This window comes from Sus scrofa, chromosome 6 (assembly GCF_000003025.6).
Source record: "Sus scrofa isolate TJ Tabasco breed Duroc chromosome 6, Sscrofa11.1, whole genome shotgun sequence".
Classification (NCBI taxonomy): domain Eukaryota; kingdom Metazoa; phylum Chordata; class Mammalia; order Artiodactyla; family Suidae; genus Sus; species Sus scrofa.
Genome location: NC_010448.4, coordinates 127,974,541 through 127,991,390, shown reverse-complemented (window position 1 = coordinate 127,991,390; position 16,850 = coordinate 127,974,541). Strand labels below are relative to the sequence as shown.

General features: G+C 43.6%; 1 protein-coding gene across 2 annotated transcripts; it reads left to right on the top strand.

The window, feature by feature from the left end:
* On the top strand, positions 279-16,227 carry TXNL4A (thioredoxin like 4A). 2 transcript variants are annotated; one of them, XM_013993974.2, is made up of 5 exons: positions 300-375; positions 766-934; positions 4,353-4,422; positions 10,619-10,722; positions 15,827-16,225. In XM_013993974.2, the coding sequence occupies exons 4-5, from the start codon at positions 10,679-10,681 to the stop codon at positions 15,996-15,998; spliced, it is 216 nt and encodes a 71-aa protein (XP_013849428.1). In that variant the 5' UTR covers positions 300-375; positions 766-934; positions 4,353-4,422; positions 10,619-10,678; the 3' UTR covers positions 15,999-16,225. The 2 variants fall into 2 exon arrangements, with proteins under 2 accessions (XP_001924886.1, XP_013849428.1); XM_001924851.4 differs by lacking the exon at positions 4,353-4,422 and having other exon boundaries at positions 279-375; positions 15,827-16,227.

Here is a 16,850-nt window from a genome sequence, read left to right as displayed (position 1 = left end):
GCAGAATGAAGTGAATGCACCCAAAGCCACTGAACTAGATGTGGCTAAAACAGTAACTTTTATATGTATTATACCACGACCGCCAAAACGATTAACTTGAGGGACTTTGTGTGGGAGTGGACAATACCACATCATCCTCTGTCCGCTCCCACACTGCAGGTCCCGGTGGCGCCCCATGACATGCGATTCAACTTTGTCCTCCCTACTGAAGAGGTGGAAGCCCAGAGCCAATCCGACCCGGGCAAAGGCGCGCACGTACACGTCAGCGAGCACGCACTCCGTGAGCGCGCACGTACACGCCTGCGCGCGCGCACTCGTTGGAGCATTCCGGCTCCTGGAGGGACTGCTGCGCGGGAGATCACAGGGAAGGCAGAGGTTGGTGCGGGACCCTCGGTTGGTTGCTGGGGTGGAGGGGCGGATGTGCGACCCCGGGGGTTCCTTCGCTCTGGGTTCTGGGCCACGGGGCGAGGCGTCCCAGTGTTGGGGTCGGGGCCCGGGGAGGAGGTGGACGCGGGCCTGGCCGTCCTGGCTGCCCCGTGGGGTGAGGCCCCTGTGGGGTGGGCCTCTGTGGGTTGGGCTCCTGTGGGTTAGGGGTCCCTGTGGGTGAGGCCAATGGGGTGAGTGAGGGTCCGGGTGAGTGAGGGTCCCTTCCGGTGAGGCCTTCGTGGAGTAGGGTCCCCGTTGGGGAGGTGTCCTCGTGGGTGGGGCCCAGCGGGTGCGCTGCGGTGGAGCTGGGAGGAGCTGGTTGGTGGGTTCCCCCTGCAGACCCGTCGGCCCCGAGATGTCGTACATGCTCCCGCACCTGCACAATGGCTGGCAGGTGGATCAGGCCATCCTCTCGGAAGAAGACCGCGTGGTGGTAATTCGATTTGGACACGACTGGGATCCTACTTGCATGAAGATGGACGAGGTTCTGTACAGCATAGCTGAGAAGGTAACGCAGCCCTGCCCCGCCCCGCCCCGCGGTGGGTTTGCTCGGTTCGTCGTGTTGGATTGCTTTTGTTTGAAGTGCACGCTGTACTCATTCTTCGCCTGCAACACGTTCGTTCACCAAAGACAAGAAGCGAGGTTCACAGACAGTCTTATCCTGGATGTGAGGTTGTGCTCCCTGAAATAGGTCAGAATAGTTTGTCTTTTTGTGGGAGGAGTTACCATAGATTTTCAAACTTCTAAAACGTTCATGATCACTCTCCCTAGGTAAGTTAATAATTCCTATTGATAGAGTGTTTTCTAAAGTGCACATCTGTAGTGCCAAGTAAAACACATTTGCAGACTTTATCTTAGCTTAGTTTTTTTTTTTTTTTTTGTACTGTGTTTATCTGTTTTATTTATAAAGCAGAACATTTATTTTACCAGCATGGTAAATTCCATTCTTTTTCTTTCGGTAGGTTTTCCTTTTTTCTTTACCCCATCATGCTCTTTGTAAGTGACTTGGTTTATAGCTTAAAGTGACTCTTTTTTTTTTTTTTTTTTTTTTTGCTTTTTAGGGCTGCACCTGCCATATTTTTTTTTAGGGTGCATGTGCAGCATATGGAAGTTCCCAGGCTAGGGGTTGAATCAGAGCTACAGCTGCTGGCCTACACCACAACCACAGCAACACAGGATCCCAGCCGCATCTGCAACCTACACCACAGCTCAGGGCAACACTAGAACCTTAACCCTCTGAGCAAGGCCAGGAATAGAACCCACATCCTCATGGATACTAGTAGGATTTGTTTCCACTGAGCCATGACAGGAACTCCGGTTTTTCCTAATTCTTATCGGTAGTACACAGGGTTGTTTGTAGCTTTTGTTTGTTAACAATAAAATGCAATTGTAGGGCACTGTTGAATAACCAGGGTTTAATTCTTTTTCTGGAGTTATCTCATGGGAATTGTTTTTTTGGCCCTGTTGGAGGCATGTTTCCCTGGGCCAGGGATCAAATCCAAGTAACATCACTAACAATGCTGAATTCTTAACCATTAGGTCATCAGGGAACTCCTTCTCAAGGGGATTTTAAGATAACTTTGATTTGGATTTTTGCAATTGTAGCAATAGGGCAAAAGGCAAATATATTATGGCGCTAATAAAATGTTGAACTTACAGTAATTGAGAGGGCATTCATTTTAATGAAGAGTAAAAGTAAGGGAAATGTTGGATGGAATAGGGTGTACTAATACAGGTTCTGTTAAAATAATGACTGAGGAGTAATGATTATGTATAAGGGTATACTTTTGTATTAGGAAAGGAAAAACTGTCTGACCTGCCATCAGTAATTTTCACTACCTCCCATTTGGTAGGAGAGGCAGAGTGACATAAGGGTGGTAGCACTGAGAACATTAGGGACTGTCCTTCTGTGAGTGTTAGTATATAACTTGAAATACTTACCAAAGTGCATCTCAGAGATTCTGATTGTACAGGTCTGGGGTAAAGTCCAGAGATAGCTTATTTTTTTTTTTTTTAACTTTTATTTATTTATTTGGCCAGGCTCCTAGCTTGTAGAAGTTCCCAGGCCAGGGATTTAAAGAAGTTCCCCAGGAATTCTTTTTTTTTCTCTTTGGGTGCATTCACAGCATGTAGAAGTTCCCTGGCCGGGAATCGAACCCTCACCACAGCAACAACCCAAGCCTTTGCAAAGATCCCTAACTCTCTGCACCACAAGACAACTCCTTCCCCTGGGAAATCTGATGTGACTTTGAGAATCCCCTTGATGAGGTTGGGATCAGTAGGAGTGCTGTGACCATAGCCGCTCCACCTTCTTCCTTCTCAAGACATTGAGGGAGCATGAGAAGGTGCCTGAGGAAATGGAGGGGGGCAGGGTTCTCACACGGCAGTCTTCCCAGGAGTTCCCATCGTGGCTCAGTGGTAAGGAACCCAACTAGTATCCATGAGGATGGGGGTTCAGTCCCTGGCCTTGCTCCATGGATTAAGATCTGGTGTTGCTTTCAGTTGTGTGGGTCGCAGATGCAGCTCAGATCTGGCATTGCTATGACTGTGGTGTAGGCCGGCAGCTCAGATCTGGTGTTGTTATGACCGTGGTGTAGGCTGGCAGCTATAGCTCCGATTGGACCCCTAGCCTGGGAGCTTCCATATGCCTTGGGTGTGGCCCTAAAAAGATAAACAGCAACAACGCAGGGGTCAGAGTTAAGAGTGAGGTGCCGGGGGTCGTTTGTGTATGGCAGTGGTCAAGGGCAGGTACTGCAGAGTCCAATGAAGTTGAATGAAGACACTTCCACTAAGTGGTGATGCTGCCTTGTTGACTCTGAAGTAACTTAGGGTGTGTGTGATGGACTCTGCCTTAAAGGTGGCAGGTGAGCACCAGGTGAGGATGATGAGAGGTGTAAGGGTTGTTTACTCTTCAAATCTGAGCAAAACTCAGAAGAAACTATTAGCTAGGAGACAAGTTTTGAATCAGTGTGAGTTTTAGGGACTTATACCAGAATTGGTCTTTTCTTTCTTTCTTTTCTTTTTTTTTTTTTTTTCTGTCTTTTTGCCTTTTCCAGGACTGCTCCTTCAGCATATGGAGGTTCCCAGGCTAGGGGTTGAATCGGAGCTGCCGGCCTACACCAGAGCCACAGCAATACGGGATCCGAGCCACGTCTGTGACCTACACCACAGCTCACGGCAACGCCGGATCCTTAACCCACTGAGCAAGGCCAGGGATCGAACCTGAAACCTCATGGTTCCTAGTCAGATTCGTTAACCACTGCGCCACTATGGGAACTCCGGAATTGGTCTTTTCTAATTCCTTTATATCATTCAAAGACCACATGGCTGTAGTACAGCAGATATGTGCTTTATGGTATTGAACCTGTTGATAAGAACATTTAATTGAGCTCACTTCAAGTACTTTTCTTTGGTTGGTTGGTTATTTATTTATTTTCTTTCTAGGGCCCCACCTGGAGCACATGGAAGTTCCCAGGCTAGAGGTTAAATTGGAGCTGTAGCTTCCGGCCTACACCATAGCCACAGCAACCCCAGATCCGAGCCAGATCTGCAACCTCCACCACAGCTTGCACCACTAAGTGAGGCCAAGGATTGAACCCACATCCTCATGGATACTAGTTGGGTTCTTAACCCACTGAACCACAACAGGAACTCCTCTTTGGTCTTTTAAAGTTACTCCTTTTCTTTTGCCCAAAACTTGGATTTGTATTTTAATAAACCTTCAATACTAGATTATAGTTATTCAAAATGTAAACTTGAAATGCATTATAAGACTATTAATATTAATGTTTTATTTTTCTTCTTAATGGCAAAATATGAATTTATAGTTCTGGAAGCCCTATTGGGGGAAACTCAGGAATTTTTGAAATTTAAGGTTTTAGTATGAAGAACAATTTAACTGTCTATTTAAACATCTCCCTCTGCAGAAATGGCAGATAGTGGGGGATCCTCCTCACCTTGTTACGAGCCCTGTTTGGAAACCCCAGCTGTATTAAAGTGAGTAAAAGTTCCAATGTAGAGGCTGGACTTGATTATACATTTTCTCCTACAATGTGGTTTGTTGACTTGCTGCTTCGACAGCACCAACTCCTATCTCAGGCTGGATTAGTTTTGAGCTGTACCGAAAACACAGATATGTTAGAGATTTTATAGATGTGTTGAGTTTGATAGAGTAACAGTTAAAATAAAATTTCCTGTTTAGTGGGTGATTTTATGCACAGCTTCACAGAGAGACTATTTTTTGTACTTGGCATTTTGCACGAAAACACGTCACATCTCACTGTTAACCTAAGTCCCATTATATGTAAGAATAAGTGAGATGTTTCATTTTTGTATGTTTAAAAAGCCCACAGAAATAGAGTTCAGAATATGCAGAACTTCAGTAATATTGTCTCATAGTCATGCATTCTAATAGAGTTGTATATAAGGCAGACGTATTCATGGAGCTATTTAGGAATGACTTGAGCATCACATAAAGAAGGTTGAACCAGCAGAAATTTATGCTCAAATGAGGACTCTCATAGGAACCAACATCCAATTAGGGCAAATAGTACTTTGAGAAAATGAAGTTATCATGCAGTTTTTTGATGACTTTGAAATGAACTATCTAAAAATGTAAATTTAGAGTTCCCATTGTGGATCAGTGGAAATGAACCCAACTTGTATCCACGAGGATGTGGGTTCAATCCCTAGCCTTGCTCAGTGGCTTAAGGTTCCAGCATTGCCCTGAGCTGTGGTGTAGGTCACAGACAAGACTCAGATCGTGAGTTGCTCTGGCTATGACATACGCCAGCAGCAATAGCTCCAATTTGACTCCTAGCCTGGGAACTTCCTGTGCCACAGGTGTGCCCCTAAAAAGTAAAAAAATAATATCAAAACATATATGTGTGTGTGTGTATATATATATATATATATATATATATATTTTTTTTTTTTAGGGCTATACTTGCAGCATATGGAGTGGAGTGTATGCTAGGGGTGGAATTGGAGCTAAGCTGCTGTCCTACACCACAGCAATGCCAGATATGAGCCACGTCTGCAACCTATACCACAGCTCACGGCAACACCAGATCCTTAACCTACTGAGTGAGGTCAGGGATCAAACCTGTGTTCTCATGGATACTAGTCAGATTCATTTCTGCTGCATCACAATGAGAACTCCTAAATGTAAAAATTGATGGTTCAGAAACACATAATGCTAGGAGTTCCCTTGTAGCACAGCTGGTTAGGGATCCAGGGTTGTCACCACAGCAGCCTGGGTCACTACTGTGGCACAGGTTTGATCCCTGACCTGGGAACTTCTGCGTGTTACAGGCACAGCCAAAAAATGAAAACCACACAGTGCCAGTTGATGGTAAGTTGAGAACATTTTTGACAGTTGAGAATATTTTTTCCAAGTTTTAGGTGGGTTCTTAGCTACTGGAAAAGCTTCAGACACAAGGGTAGAATGGTGGCTGGCCTCACCGATGGCCTCCTGTCTCAGTGATTTGCTGAGTTATGTTAACCTGGAGATGGATTTAGTGGCATGCAAGACTCTTGCCGAACTGCATAGTCGCTGACTTGTTGAAGAAACAGCATGCTTTTAAAATGTATGGTAGCAGGTTTGGAAAGAGTATTTATTAATTTAAACAATCAAAAGAACATGCCTATTAGAAACACTTTGATAGTAGGAGGGAGGTTTATACCTATGGTTCTTGGTTTTTAACAAAATACTGTTCTACAAACAGGATTATGGCAGAACAGTAGCAAAGTATTATTGTGGACACTGTAGGCTTCTCCAGGTTAGTTTAAAGTACCATTTAGAAAGATAAGTCTCCATAAATGAGCAAAGAACTTGGGAAAAAAAAGAAATTGCAATAAACTTAAACAGATTAAAATAGTGTACTGTGATTTTTTTAGATATATCAAAGATAAAAGCTTTAACTGTTAGGGCAGAGTGGAAGTGTAATGTTCAGATAGGAGTAAAACTGATAGCCTTTTGGGAAGCAACTTGGCATTGAATGAAAACTGTTAAGAGTAGTTATATGTAACCCTACATCTTCAGTAGGCAAGGTTTTATGCTTTGTGATACTTTGCTGTAAATTGATAGCAAAACTGGAAATAACCACAGTCATGTGAAAGGAGGACGTGGTAATGACCATGACTCCTGTATTTGAGCACTTAGGCCAGTCATGATGGTAGGTGGGACACTGACTCCCTATGTGGTCCTTGTCCCCGTTCCCTGAGGCATGTGCTAGCAGGTTGTTTGTCCAGGCTCAGAAATGGAGAATTGGGATTTAGGGTGGAATGCCTTCTTCCACTGGATGGAGTATTATTTAACTGTCAAAAATGATTTTCTAAGAACTTCTTAACATGGGGAAGCATTGGTTAATGATACCAGCTGAAGAAAAGCAGAATGTATGCAGTTTCCTCACAAGTGAGCGTAAGCATGTGGATCTGGAGGAAGGGAAACATTTACTTTTCATTTTAAAACACTTACATGCTGTTCATTTTACTTGACTGTCATATACTTTTTGTTTTAATCCAATGAATTTTATTACATTTATGGTGGTATAACCATCACAACCTAATTTGTATGCTTTTTAATTGTATAACTTGTTTAAAAAAATACTGGGTTGGAGTTCTATTCTGGCTCAGTGGCAATGAGCTGGACTATATCCATGAGGATGTGGGTTCAATCCCTGACCTTGCTCAGTGAGTGAAGGATCCAGTGTTGCCTTGAGCTGTGGTGTGGGTCGCAGACACAGCTAGGATCCACTGTTGCTGTGGCCGTGGTGTAGGCTGGCAGCTGCAGCTCTTATTGCACCCCTAACCTGGGAACTTCCATATGCTGTGGGTGCAGCCCTAAAAAGACCAAAAAAAAAAAACCTGGGTTGGAAACAAGGCAATAGTGTCTTCATTCCTTTTTGGTGTTTTCATTTTTTTTTTTTTTTCTTTTTACTCCATGAACATTTTTAAATGGAGAAAAGATCTTAGACACTTACTTGATTTTGGTTTTATATAAAAAACACAAAAGTTTTAGTTAACTGCGGATTCCTTAACAGATGTGAAACACTCAGGAGAAATAGTTGAGACCATGTAAGAGGCATCATGTCAGAATCTGTGCAGCCCCCTTTAGTAGGAGCTTTTCCAGAGGAGAGAAGCTGGGGGTCCACAGAGTCAGAGGAAGGCCAGCGGGTGCAGGTTGGGCAGGCTCAGGGTGGGCGGGCTCACACATAGCTGCAGTAGCTAGAGAGCCCCTGTCAGCCCCTCCTCTAAGGGAGAAGCAGGACCAGGCCACTGTTAAAGCAGGTCTGAATGAACTCAGAATTTTTCTCCAAAAACACATTTTTAGTGATACTGACACATTTCTTGAGTTGTGAGATGTGAGCTTATTGCTAAAGTTCATTTGGTAAATATTGACTTGTGCTTTCTGTGTGTCAAGCATCCCCTGGCTCTGAGGACAGGTCAGTAAGGATAGCAGATATGGTTCCCAGCCTCCTGAGGTTTCATGTGTAATGTTTGTGGAGGGGAAGAAAAAATTAAGTCCTGTTGTGTCCTTTGTTTTTACTTTGGAATGAGCTGCAGTTTTCTTATTGATCATTGACGGCAAAGCAAAATAAGGCCCTTTTTTGATGTCTCACTGTAAAAACTGGCATTTATAATGTGAAAATTTTATGACATCATCGAGTTGGTATAGTTGAATGTCCTCATACAAGAAATAGATGAGATATGTTCTAATTGCTTTTAGAGAATCTGATTTCTCATGTCAATTTCTCCTTTAACTTGGTGATTGGGAGGTTCTAGGAACCAGAACCAGTTGGCTAAGAGATTCACCTTTAATCTGAAATGTGTCTGGAGCTTTCAATGAATCTTCATCTTACGCTTTCAGAGACTGTGTGTGTGTTTGTACTGTGATGTACTATCTTTTTAATTGTAATATCTTTGTTTTATTTTATGGGAAGAGATAAAATATATCTGCCTAGTGAATTTATTTATTTATTTATTTTTATTTATTTATTTTTTTTGTTATTGTTGTTGTTGTTGTTGTTGCTATTTCTTGGGCCGCTCCCGCGGCATATGGAGGTTCCCAGGCTAGGTGTTGAATCGGAGCTGTAGCCGCTGGCTTACGCCAGAGCCACAGCAACGCGAGATCCGAGCCGCGTCTGCAGCCTATACCACAGCTCACGGCAACGCCGGATCGCTAACCCACTGAGCAAGGGCAGAGACCGAACCCTCAACCTCATGGTTCCTAGTCGGATTCGTTAACCACTGCGCCACAACGGGAACTCCACCTAGTGAATTTAGATGTAGACAGAGCCCTAGAACCAGCAGGGTAACTTTTGCTGGGAAACATTACCCAATCCCTATCCGAGTGGCTGTGGAGGCTATATGAGGTGTGAACGTGTGCTCAGCTCACTGTTCTCCATCTTCTGTGGATATGTTCTCTCACCAGGAAAAGTGGGGTAAGGGAGTGGCTGTGAGAGACACCTCTTCTTCCTCTTCCTCAGCATCTAAGTCCGTCAGCGGAAGGAGTGCTCATCAAATGTAAACATCCTTCCCTCCTTTTTCTGCGTGGTGGTGTTTTAAATTTCCGTGGCAAATATTCTTCGTATTCCCCAAAATATAGAGGAAAGCATAGTGAACTCCTCTGTACCTATCGCAATAACCAATATTTTGTCAATCTTATACCATTTAACCCCTCAAACATTTTCTATACTGCAAATTTTTTTTTGTGTGGAGATTCATGCTCGTAGCATATGGAGATTCCCATATTAGGGGTCAAATCATCATGAATACTAGTTGGGTTCATTACTGCTGAACCACAGTGGGAACTCCTGGCATAGCCGTTTGATGAACTATGTAGGCATAAAATTTGTGCTTTAGGAGAATATACAGTTTATATAAGAGAATGCTCATAGGTAAAGCAGGATATGAAATATTATAGTGTGATCACTGTACAATCACATTTTGTTAAAACAGTATAAACAGGGTTTTTTTTTTGGGTTTTTTTTTTTTGTCTTTTTTTTTTTGTCTTTTTGCCTTTTCTAGGGCTGCACCTGCGGCATATGGAGGTTCCCAGGCTAGGGGTCAAATCAGAGCTTTGCCGCCAGCTTACTCCAGAGCCACAGCAACGCGGGATCCGAGCTGCATCTGCAGCCTACACCACAGCTCACGGCAACGCCAGATCCTTAACCCACTGAGCAAGGCCAGGGATCGAACCTGCAACCTCATGGTTCTTAGTCAGATTCGTTAACCAGTGAGCCATGACGGGAACTCCTATAAACAGATTTTTTTATGTCTATACCAGAAAAAAATGGCAAAGAATATAGTAAAAATATATTCTCAGCAATTAACTCTAGGTGTTGGGGCTAGAGGTAATTTTATTTGTAATTTTCTGGGTTTTCTAAATGTTCTCTGATGAACTCACAATTAAGGAAAAAAGTTGAAGAACATTTGTTACATATAGGATGATTTGGGGTTTAGTCCGTTGATGTGTGCCAGTGTCCAGACCTAAGTAAGAGGGGATGTGTGATTGAATAACAAAGGCATGCTTTGAAGAACTTATTTAATGCATGTAATTAAGTATTTGTAAAGGTTCAGATTGGATGAATTCATATAGATTATTATTAGCTCAACACAAAGAGTATGTCAGTGGACATTTTCTTCAGGATTCTCATAACTTACTGTTCTGAATGAGGTGTTAATGGAATTGTTCAGGATCCTGATCATGTTGAATTATCTTCCTTTGTGACAGCTCTACCGGGGAAAAGTATGGGACAGTTAGTTTGAAAATTGTGCTATTATACACAAATTCTTTTTTTTTTTTTTTTTTGTCGTTTTGTTGTTGTTGTTGTTGTTGCTATTTCTTGGGCCGCTCCCGCGGCATATGGAGGTTCCCAGGCTAGGGGTTGAATCGGAGCTGTAGCCACCGGCCTACGCCAGAGCCACAGCAACGCGGGATCTGAGCCACGTCTGCAACCTACACCACAGCTCACGGCAACGCCGGATCGTTAACCCACTGAGCAAGGGCAGGGACCGAACCCGCATCCTCATGGTTCCTAGTCGGATTCGTTAACCACTGCGCCACGACGGGAACTCCCTATACACAAATTCTTTTTGTTTTTGTTTTTAAATGTGCTTTTATGGAATAAAAAATGATTTGTCATTTTACATTTTGTTTTTTTTTCTCCCCAACCTCTTTTCCTTTTAGGTTAAAAATTTTGCAGTTATTTATCTTGTGGATATCACAGAAGTACCTGACTTCAACAAAATGTATGAATTATATGATCCGTGTACTGTCATGTTTTTCTTCAGGTATGTTCTCTTAAAGTTGTTATTTAAATTGAATAGATGGTCTGGAAGTTTAATGTAATCAAGATATCTTTAGATTCTTTTCTTTAGGAGGAGGTCAGTTATGCACTCATATCATAATATGGTTTGTGTCACCAGGCAATCAGTGTGATCTTTTAAATAATTTTCAAAGTAGCAATTACAGATTTAGCATTTACAGTAACACATTACCCTTTTGAAATAACTGCCCAGAAAACTAAATGAAGTGTAATTAAGTGGAAGATGTTCTTATTGACATTTCAGATACCTTTAAGTATAATATGTTGATGAAAAAATGTTTAAAATAACTGACTTTTTAAATATGATATCAATGACTTTATTTAGTGTCCTTTTGTGATAGCCAGAAGGAAAACCTTTACTTAATTACTTTGCTTAGAAATACAAGATTATTTTATCAGCTGAAAAATTCTGTTGCTGGAGTTCCTTTTGTGGCCCAGTAGTAATGAACCCAACTGCAAGTTCAGTCCGTGGCCCAACTCATTGGGGTAAACATCTGGCGTTGCCATGAGCTGTGGTATAGGTCACGGACGTGACTTGGATCTGGCACTGCTTGTGGCTGCGGCATAGGCCAGTAGCTGTAGCTCCAGTTCTATCCCTGACCTCACTGTAGCTCCAGTTCTGTCCCTGGCCTGGGAACTTCCATGTGCTGTGGGTGCAGCCCTAAAAACAAAACAAGACAAAAACTCTTTTGTGGACTTTAATCAGTCAGTTACTGACTCAAGGAATAGAATTTCCCTAATCGCCTTAAATTAATTTGTATCCATGATTTACAAACTTTGCATGAAAGGAGAACATAGAGTGGCTACTGGTTAGGTACATGGGTGTCCAATGCAGATGCAAATACGTTTGATTGGGGTTTATAAAGTTAAGTAGCATCACAAGTGAAAAAAAATTCTCTTGTGGACATTTAATTTGGAAAGAATCACCATTTCACAGTTTTTACTTGTCAAAATTTCTTACTGTTGGAGTACCCATTGTGGCTTAGCAGAAATGAATCTGACTAGTTTACATGAGGATGCGGGTTCAATCCCTGGCCTCACTCAGTGGGTCAGGGATCTGGCATTGCCGTGAGCTGTAGTGTAGGTCACAGATGCAGCTGGAATCCTGCGTTGCTATGGCTATGGTGGTGTACGCCAGCAACTGTAGCTCCAATTCGATCCCTAGCCTGGGAACTTCCATATGTCTAGGGGGTGGCCCTAAAAAGAAAAAAAATTCTTAGTTTATTGTTACTACAAAAGTTAGTAAATAGCAACATAAACATTAGGCCATACTCCAGAGGTAGAGCTTCACAATTAGAGAAGTTCTGGGTAGAGTATATAGGGTGTAGATTAGCTTTCTGTTCTGTTTGACAGTGTGCCCAAACTTGGTGGCTGAAAACAACACCATTTATGAGCCCAAGGTCTGTAGGTCACAGTCCAGGCAGGCTCACTGGGTTCTGTCTTGGGGTCTCAAGGCCATAGTCACAGGCTGGGCTTTTAGCCAGGCAGTCAGTCAGGGGGGAATCTACTTGGCTCTTGGGGACTATTGGCTGAATCCAGTTTCCAGTTCTGGGTGGACATGGGAATGAGGTGTCTTTCCACCTGGGCCCCTCTGTGCTCCTAGAGGCCCCTCCAGCTTTGAAGCCCTCAACCAAGAGTTGAGTCATTTTTACACAGTTGCTCTAACTTCCTGTTCTGCTTTCAGAGGGCACACTTGATGGATTAGACTGTATAATTCTGGGGCATCTCCTTATTTTAAAGTCAACTGGTGGGTACTTGTAGGGATACCTGCAGAATTCCCTTTGAAGTGCAGTGTAACTGATCGGAGGCATGATGTCATCTCATAGTCCTGAGGATTAGAGCAGGAAATAGCAGAGGTTATTTTAGGATTCTGCCTACTGCAGTCTGCCCTTTGGCTCACAAAGATTCAGATCCCTCTCGTATGCAAAACTGAGTGTGGATGAGGCTTCTCTGGGTGACCCATTAAGCCCAGCTCCTGGACACTCTTTCTCTGTGGCCCCTCCCCAGGATACAGTGTGGGACAGGCATAGGGAACAGTCTGGGTTCACCAGGAGCAGGGCTTTGATGCAGGGCTAGGATCATCCTCTTGGTCCAATGCCTGCCCTCGGGAGGGTTCTCCCCAGCCTTTTCTGCCTTTTTCATGAATGGCATTTCAGCTGGCTTATTTTTCAGCCTGCTTCCTGCCAGCAGCATGAAGTTGTAGTGCTTCCCCTCGGCCTGAGCAGGTAGAGTCTGTCCTGGGTGCCAGAGCTTGCTGGTTGCTTCCTGGGAGAAGATCCTGTCCTTTGAACATTCTGACCTTTAGGTCTTTTCCAGGTTTCAGTAGGTTATGTGGCTTCTGTGTCAAGAGTTCAGCACCCATTTCTGGATTTCAGCATCTTTTGCTATTTGGAGAGGCTGAGAATTTGTTGTTGTTGTTGTTGACAGTTTTTACAACCAGTTTCTCTCTTCTTTTACTATAAGGCCTAGGAAACCAGGCAGTGCCTTCAAGACTTTACTTCTGTGTTCTCAGCTCTTATCCACATGCATCGCTTACAAGTGTCACAGACATTCTGCCACTGTGTAGCAAAGATCCCTTTCCTCCACTCCCTGGAACATGTCCCTAACTCCTTGCAAGTCCATATTTCTACTAACAGGCTATTTAAGGCAATCCAGGCCTTTTCTGTTATGCTTCTCAAAGTTCTCCAAAAGTCCTCCAGGTGGGAATATGGGTGCCGCCTTAGATCCTGCTTCTCACTGCATGTGGCCAGGACAAGTTCTGATGGGAAAGGGGGTTGCAGAAAGGAGTCAGGTGGTGCTGTGCCAGACTGTGTATTTTGCTATTTTAGGATTGATACTGCACTCAGAAAATGAGACAAAATCTTCTACTGTTTCTGCAACCCAGACTTCTAAGACAACTAGTAGTAGTACTTTAATTTATTCCCTAAATATATATAGAGTAACACTAGGTTTCATGTCTAGTTCTGGGACTTTGTCAGATGAGACAGGGTTCCTGCTGTCACAGAACTTCATCTGCTGGCAGAGCTGAGTAAATTAGCACTGGGAAACAGGGAGATGGAAGAGAACCCAGTTCCACTCTAGCATGTTGGGCAAGTCTCAGGAGTCCTGCTGGTGGGATTAAGAAGTCACCTTCGTGAACATAAGCCCACCTGTGACACCAAGGCACCCATTTCACCTTTATGGCCCTGAAGTGTTTTCAGGAACTGAAGACTGGAGACTGAATATCCCATGACTCTTATTCATGGAAGTTCCAAGAGTTTTGGCAACTGTGAGCCAGGAATTATGGATGAAAACCAAATACATATGAGAAATATAGTCATCTCAGTGACTAAATACATGTTTTTCCTATAAATCACAATGTCGCAGCAGGTATTCACAGAGGTACAAATACTTTGAGTAGTGGGAAGTGCTTAAAGCCTGCTGGATGATTTTGGTCGAGCCCCATGCATCTAGCAGGGGCACAAAGGCAGAACAGCTACCACAATTCGGAAACCTGCAAGGAGGTGGGAGGACTGACAGGTGAGGGTGGGGAGGGGCAGGTGGGTGGGGAGGGAGAGCGGGGCAGGGTCCAGATGCCTGGATTCATGGACCAGTGTGAGGAGTTGGAATATTGCCTGGAAGGGAATGTTTGCATCAGGAAAGTAACATCACATTTACTTTTGGAAGCTCACTCTGGCTGAAAGGAGGCCAAACTGCAATTAGGACAGAGCACATATACATGGAACAACAGCTGGGAGCCAGACTTACAACCTTGCAGAAACAGAAGTTAAATTATTAAGAATTAGTGCAGCCTGGAGTTCCCTTTGCAGCTCATCATTAAAGAACCTGACTAGTGTCCATGAGGATTCGGGTGCCATCCCTGGCCTTGCTCAGTGGGTTAAGGATCCAGGGTTGCCGTGAGCTGTGGTACAAGTCAAAGATATGGCTCAGATCTCAATATTCTGTGGCTGTAGTGTAGGCTGGCAGCTGCAGCTCCAATTCAACCCCTAGCTTGGGAATTTCATGTGTCCCAGGTGTGGCCCTGAAAAACAAAAAAAGTTTAAACAAAAAAAGAATTTGTGCAGCTATTACAACAAGGGTTAATATCTTTATTTTTTAAAGGGCCATATAAATTCATTTTAAAAAGCAGCCTTTTGGAGCTCCCGTCGTGGCTCAGTGATTAACGAACCTGACTAGCATCCATGAGGACTCGGGTTTGATCCCTGGCTTTGCTCAGTGAGTTAAGGATCTGGCATTGCTGTGTGCTGTAATGTAGGTTGCAGACGTGGCTCAGATCCTGAGTTGCTGTGGCTCTGGCATAGGACAGCGGCTACAGCTCCAATTCGACCCCCAGCCTGGGAACCTTCGTATGCCGCTGGTGTGGCCCTAAAAGACTAAATAAATAAATAAATAGCCCCTTAAGGGTTCCCTGGTGGCACAGCAGGTTAAGAATCTGTTGGCATGGGTTTGATCCCTGGCCTGAGAATTTTAACATGCCCCGAGTGCAGCTAGTAAAAATAGCTTCCTGGAACGTAAGTTTGTGAAGAATCATGGAAATGCAAAATATATTCATTTCGCAATCAGTAGGACTTTTTTTAAAATAAAAAAAAAAAAAAATTCTGGCCATTCCTGAGGCACACAGCAGTTCTAAGCCAGAGATTGAACCCAAGTCACAGCAGTGACGACGATCAGTCCTTAACCACTGGACTATCAGGAGCTCCCTTAGTGGGGCTTTAATAACATGTATACTAGGTGCTCACAAGAATGCCATGATGAACTCATACATGGCTTTTTTTCAGATAAATTAGTACAACCCTCTGGAAAACAGTTTGGCTTCCCAAGTGGCTAAAACTGTGTCCTTTGACCTTCAGTTACCCTGTAGCTTATTTGTCCTAAGGAAATACAGAAACATGTGGAAGGAGCTTTGCGTGTTTTGTCAAATAATGTTTCGGTTGTTTCCAGTTTCCTAAATCATGGTATACTCTCTGGGTTGTGTTAACTGGTTTTAAGTAGGAAAGGTAAGGCGTGTTTTTCATGGATTCTTTTCCAGAAGGTTCTTTATGAGCATTGTCCCCCTTTCCCTCTTGCAGGAACAAGCATATCATGATTGACCTGGGTACTGGCAACAACAACAAGATCAACTGGGCCATGGAGGACAAGCAGGAGATGATCGACATAATTGAGACTGTGTACCGTGGGGCCCGGAAAGGCCGCGGTCTGGTTGTATCCCCGAAGGACTACTCCACAAAGTACAGATACTGAGCTCCTAGCCGGTCCTGGTGCACACAGGTGCCATGGAGTCAGTCCCACATGGACACAGTCTAAACTCTTGAGAGCATCTGAGGAAGTATGTGTGGCTCAAGGAGCTGGAGGGTTTTACAGTGAGGGTGGCATTGCCTTTACTTTCAGTCTACTTGATCATTGTATTTTTGTATCAGCAAATATCTGTAAATAGCTAAATAAATACAATACCTGGCGACAGGAACAGTCACAATTGTTTATTTCTGAGAAAACTTGATGTTTAGGTTAGTGATTTTGGTAATCAGGGATTAACTTGACCTTTGGAGGGAGGTTCAGGCATGAGTCCTGTGGGGCCACTGTGTTTGCACACTTGTCAGTGAGAATCTGGCTGTGTTTTCTAGGGCTGCTGTAATCCCAGCCTTCATCGTCACATGCTATTCTCCCCATGCGTGTGTGTGTCCAGATGTCCCCACCACTGAGGGCCACCCCACCCCAACATAGCGTCATCTCAGCTAATCACATCTGCAAAGACGGACATCCTGAGGCCCCAGGGTTAGGACATAGGAACAGGGAGAGGCAGAAAAGTACACACTTAAGGAAAAAATTATCTTGTTTTTATGGTGATAAAAATGGTGATAAAATAATGATTTTTGGAACCTTTTAAATGTAAAGAGTAAGAGTTGTTTCTTATTCTGCCTAAGATTATGTCGAATGTACTTAAATACACTGTTTCTCTGACTCTTCAGTACATGTACCTAAGCAATTTCTGTATCCATCCCAAGTCTCTCCTCTGAATCTCTTACTCTAGCAGTGTGTTGTTGTTGGTTAGGATCTTCCCGGGCACGTACATCTTGGTGCCCACGACTGAAATGA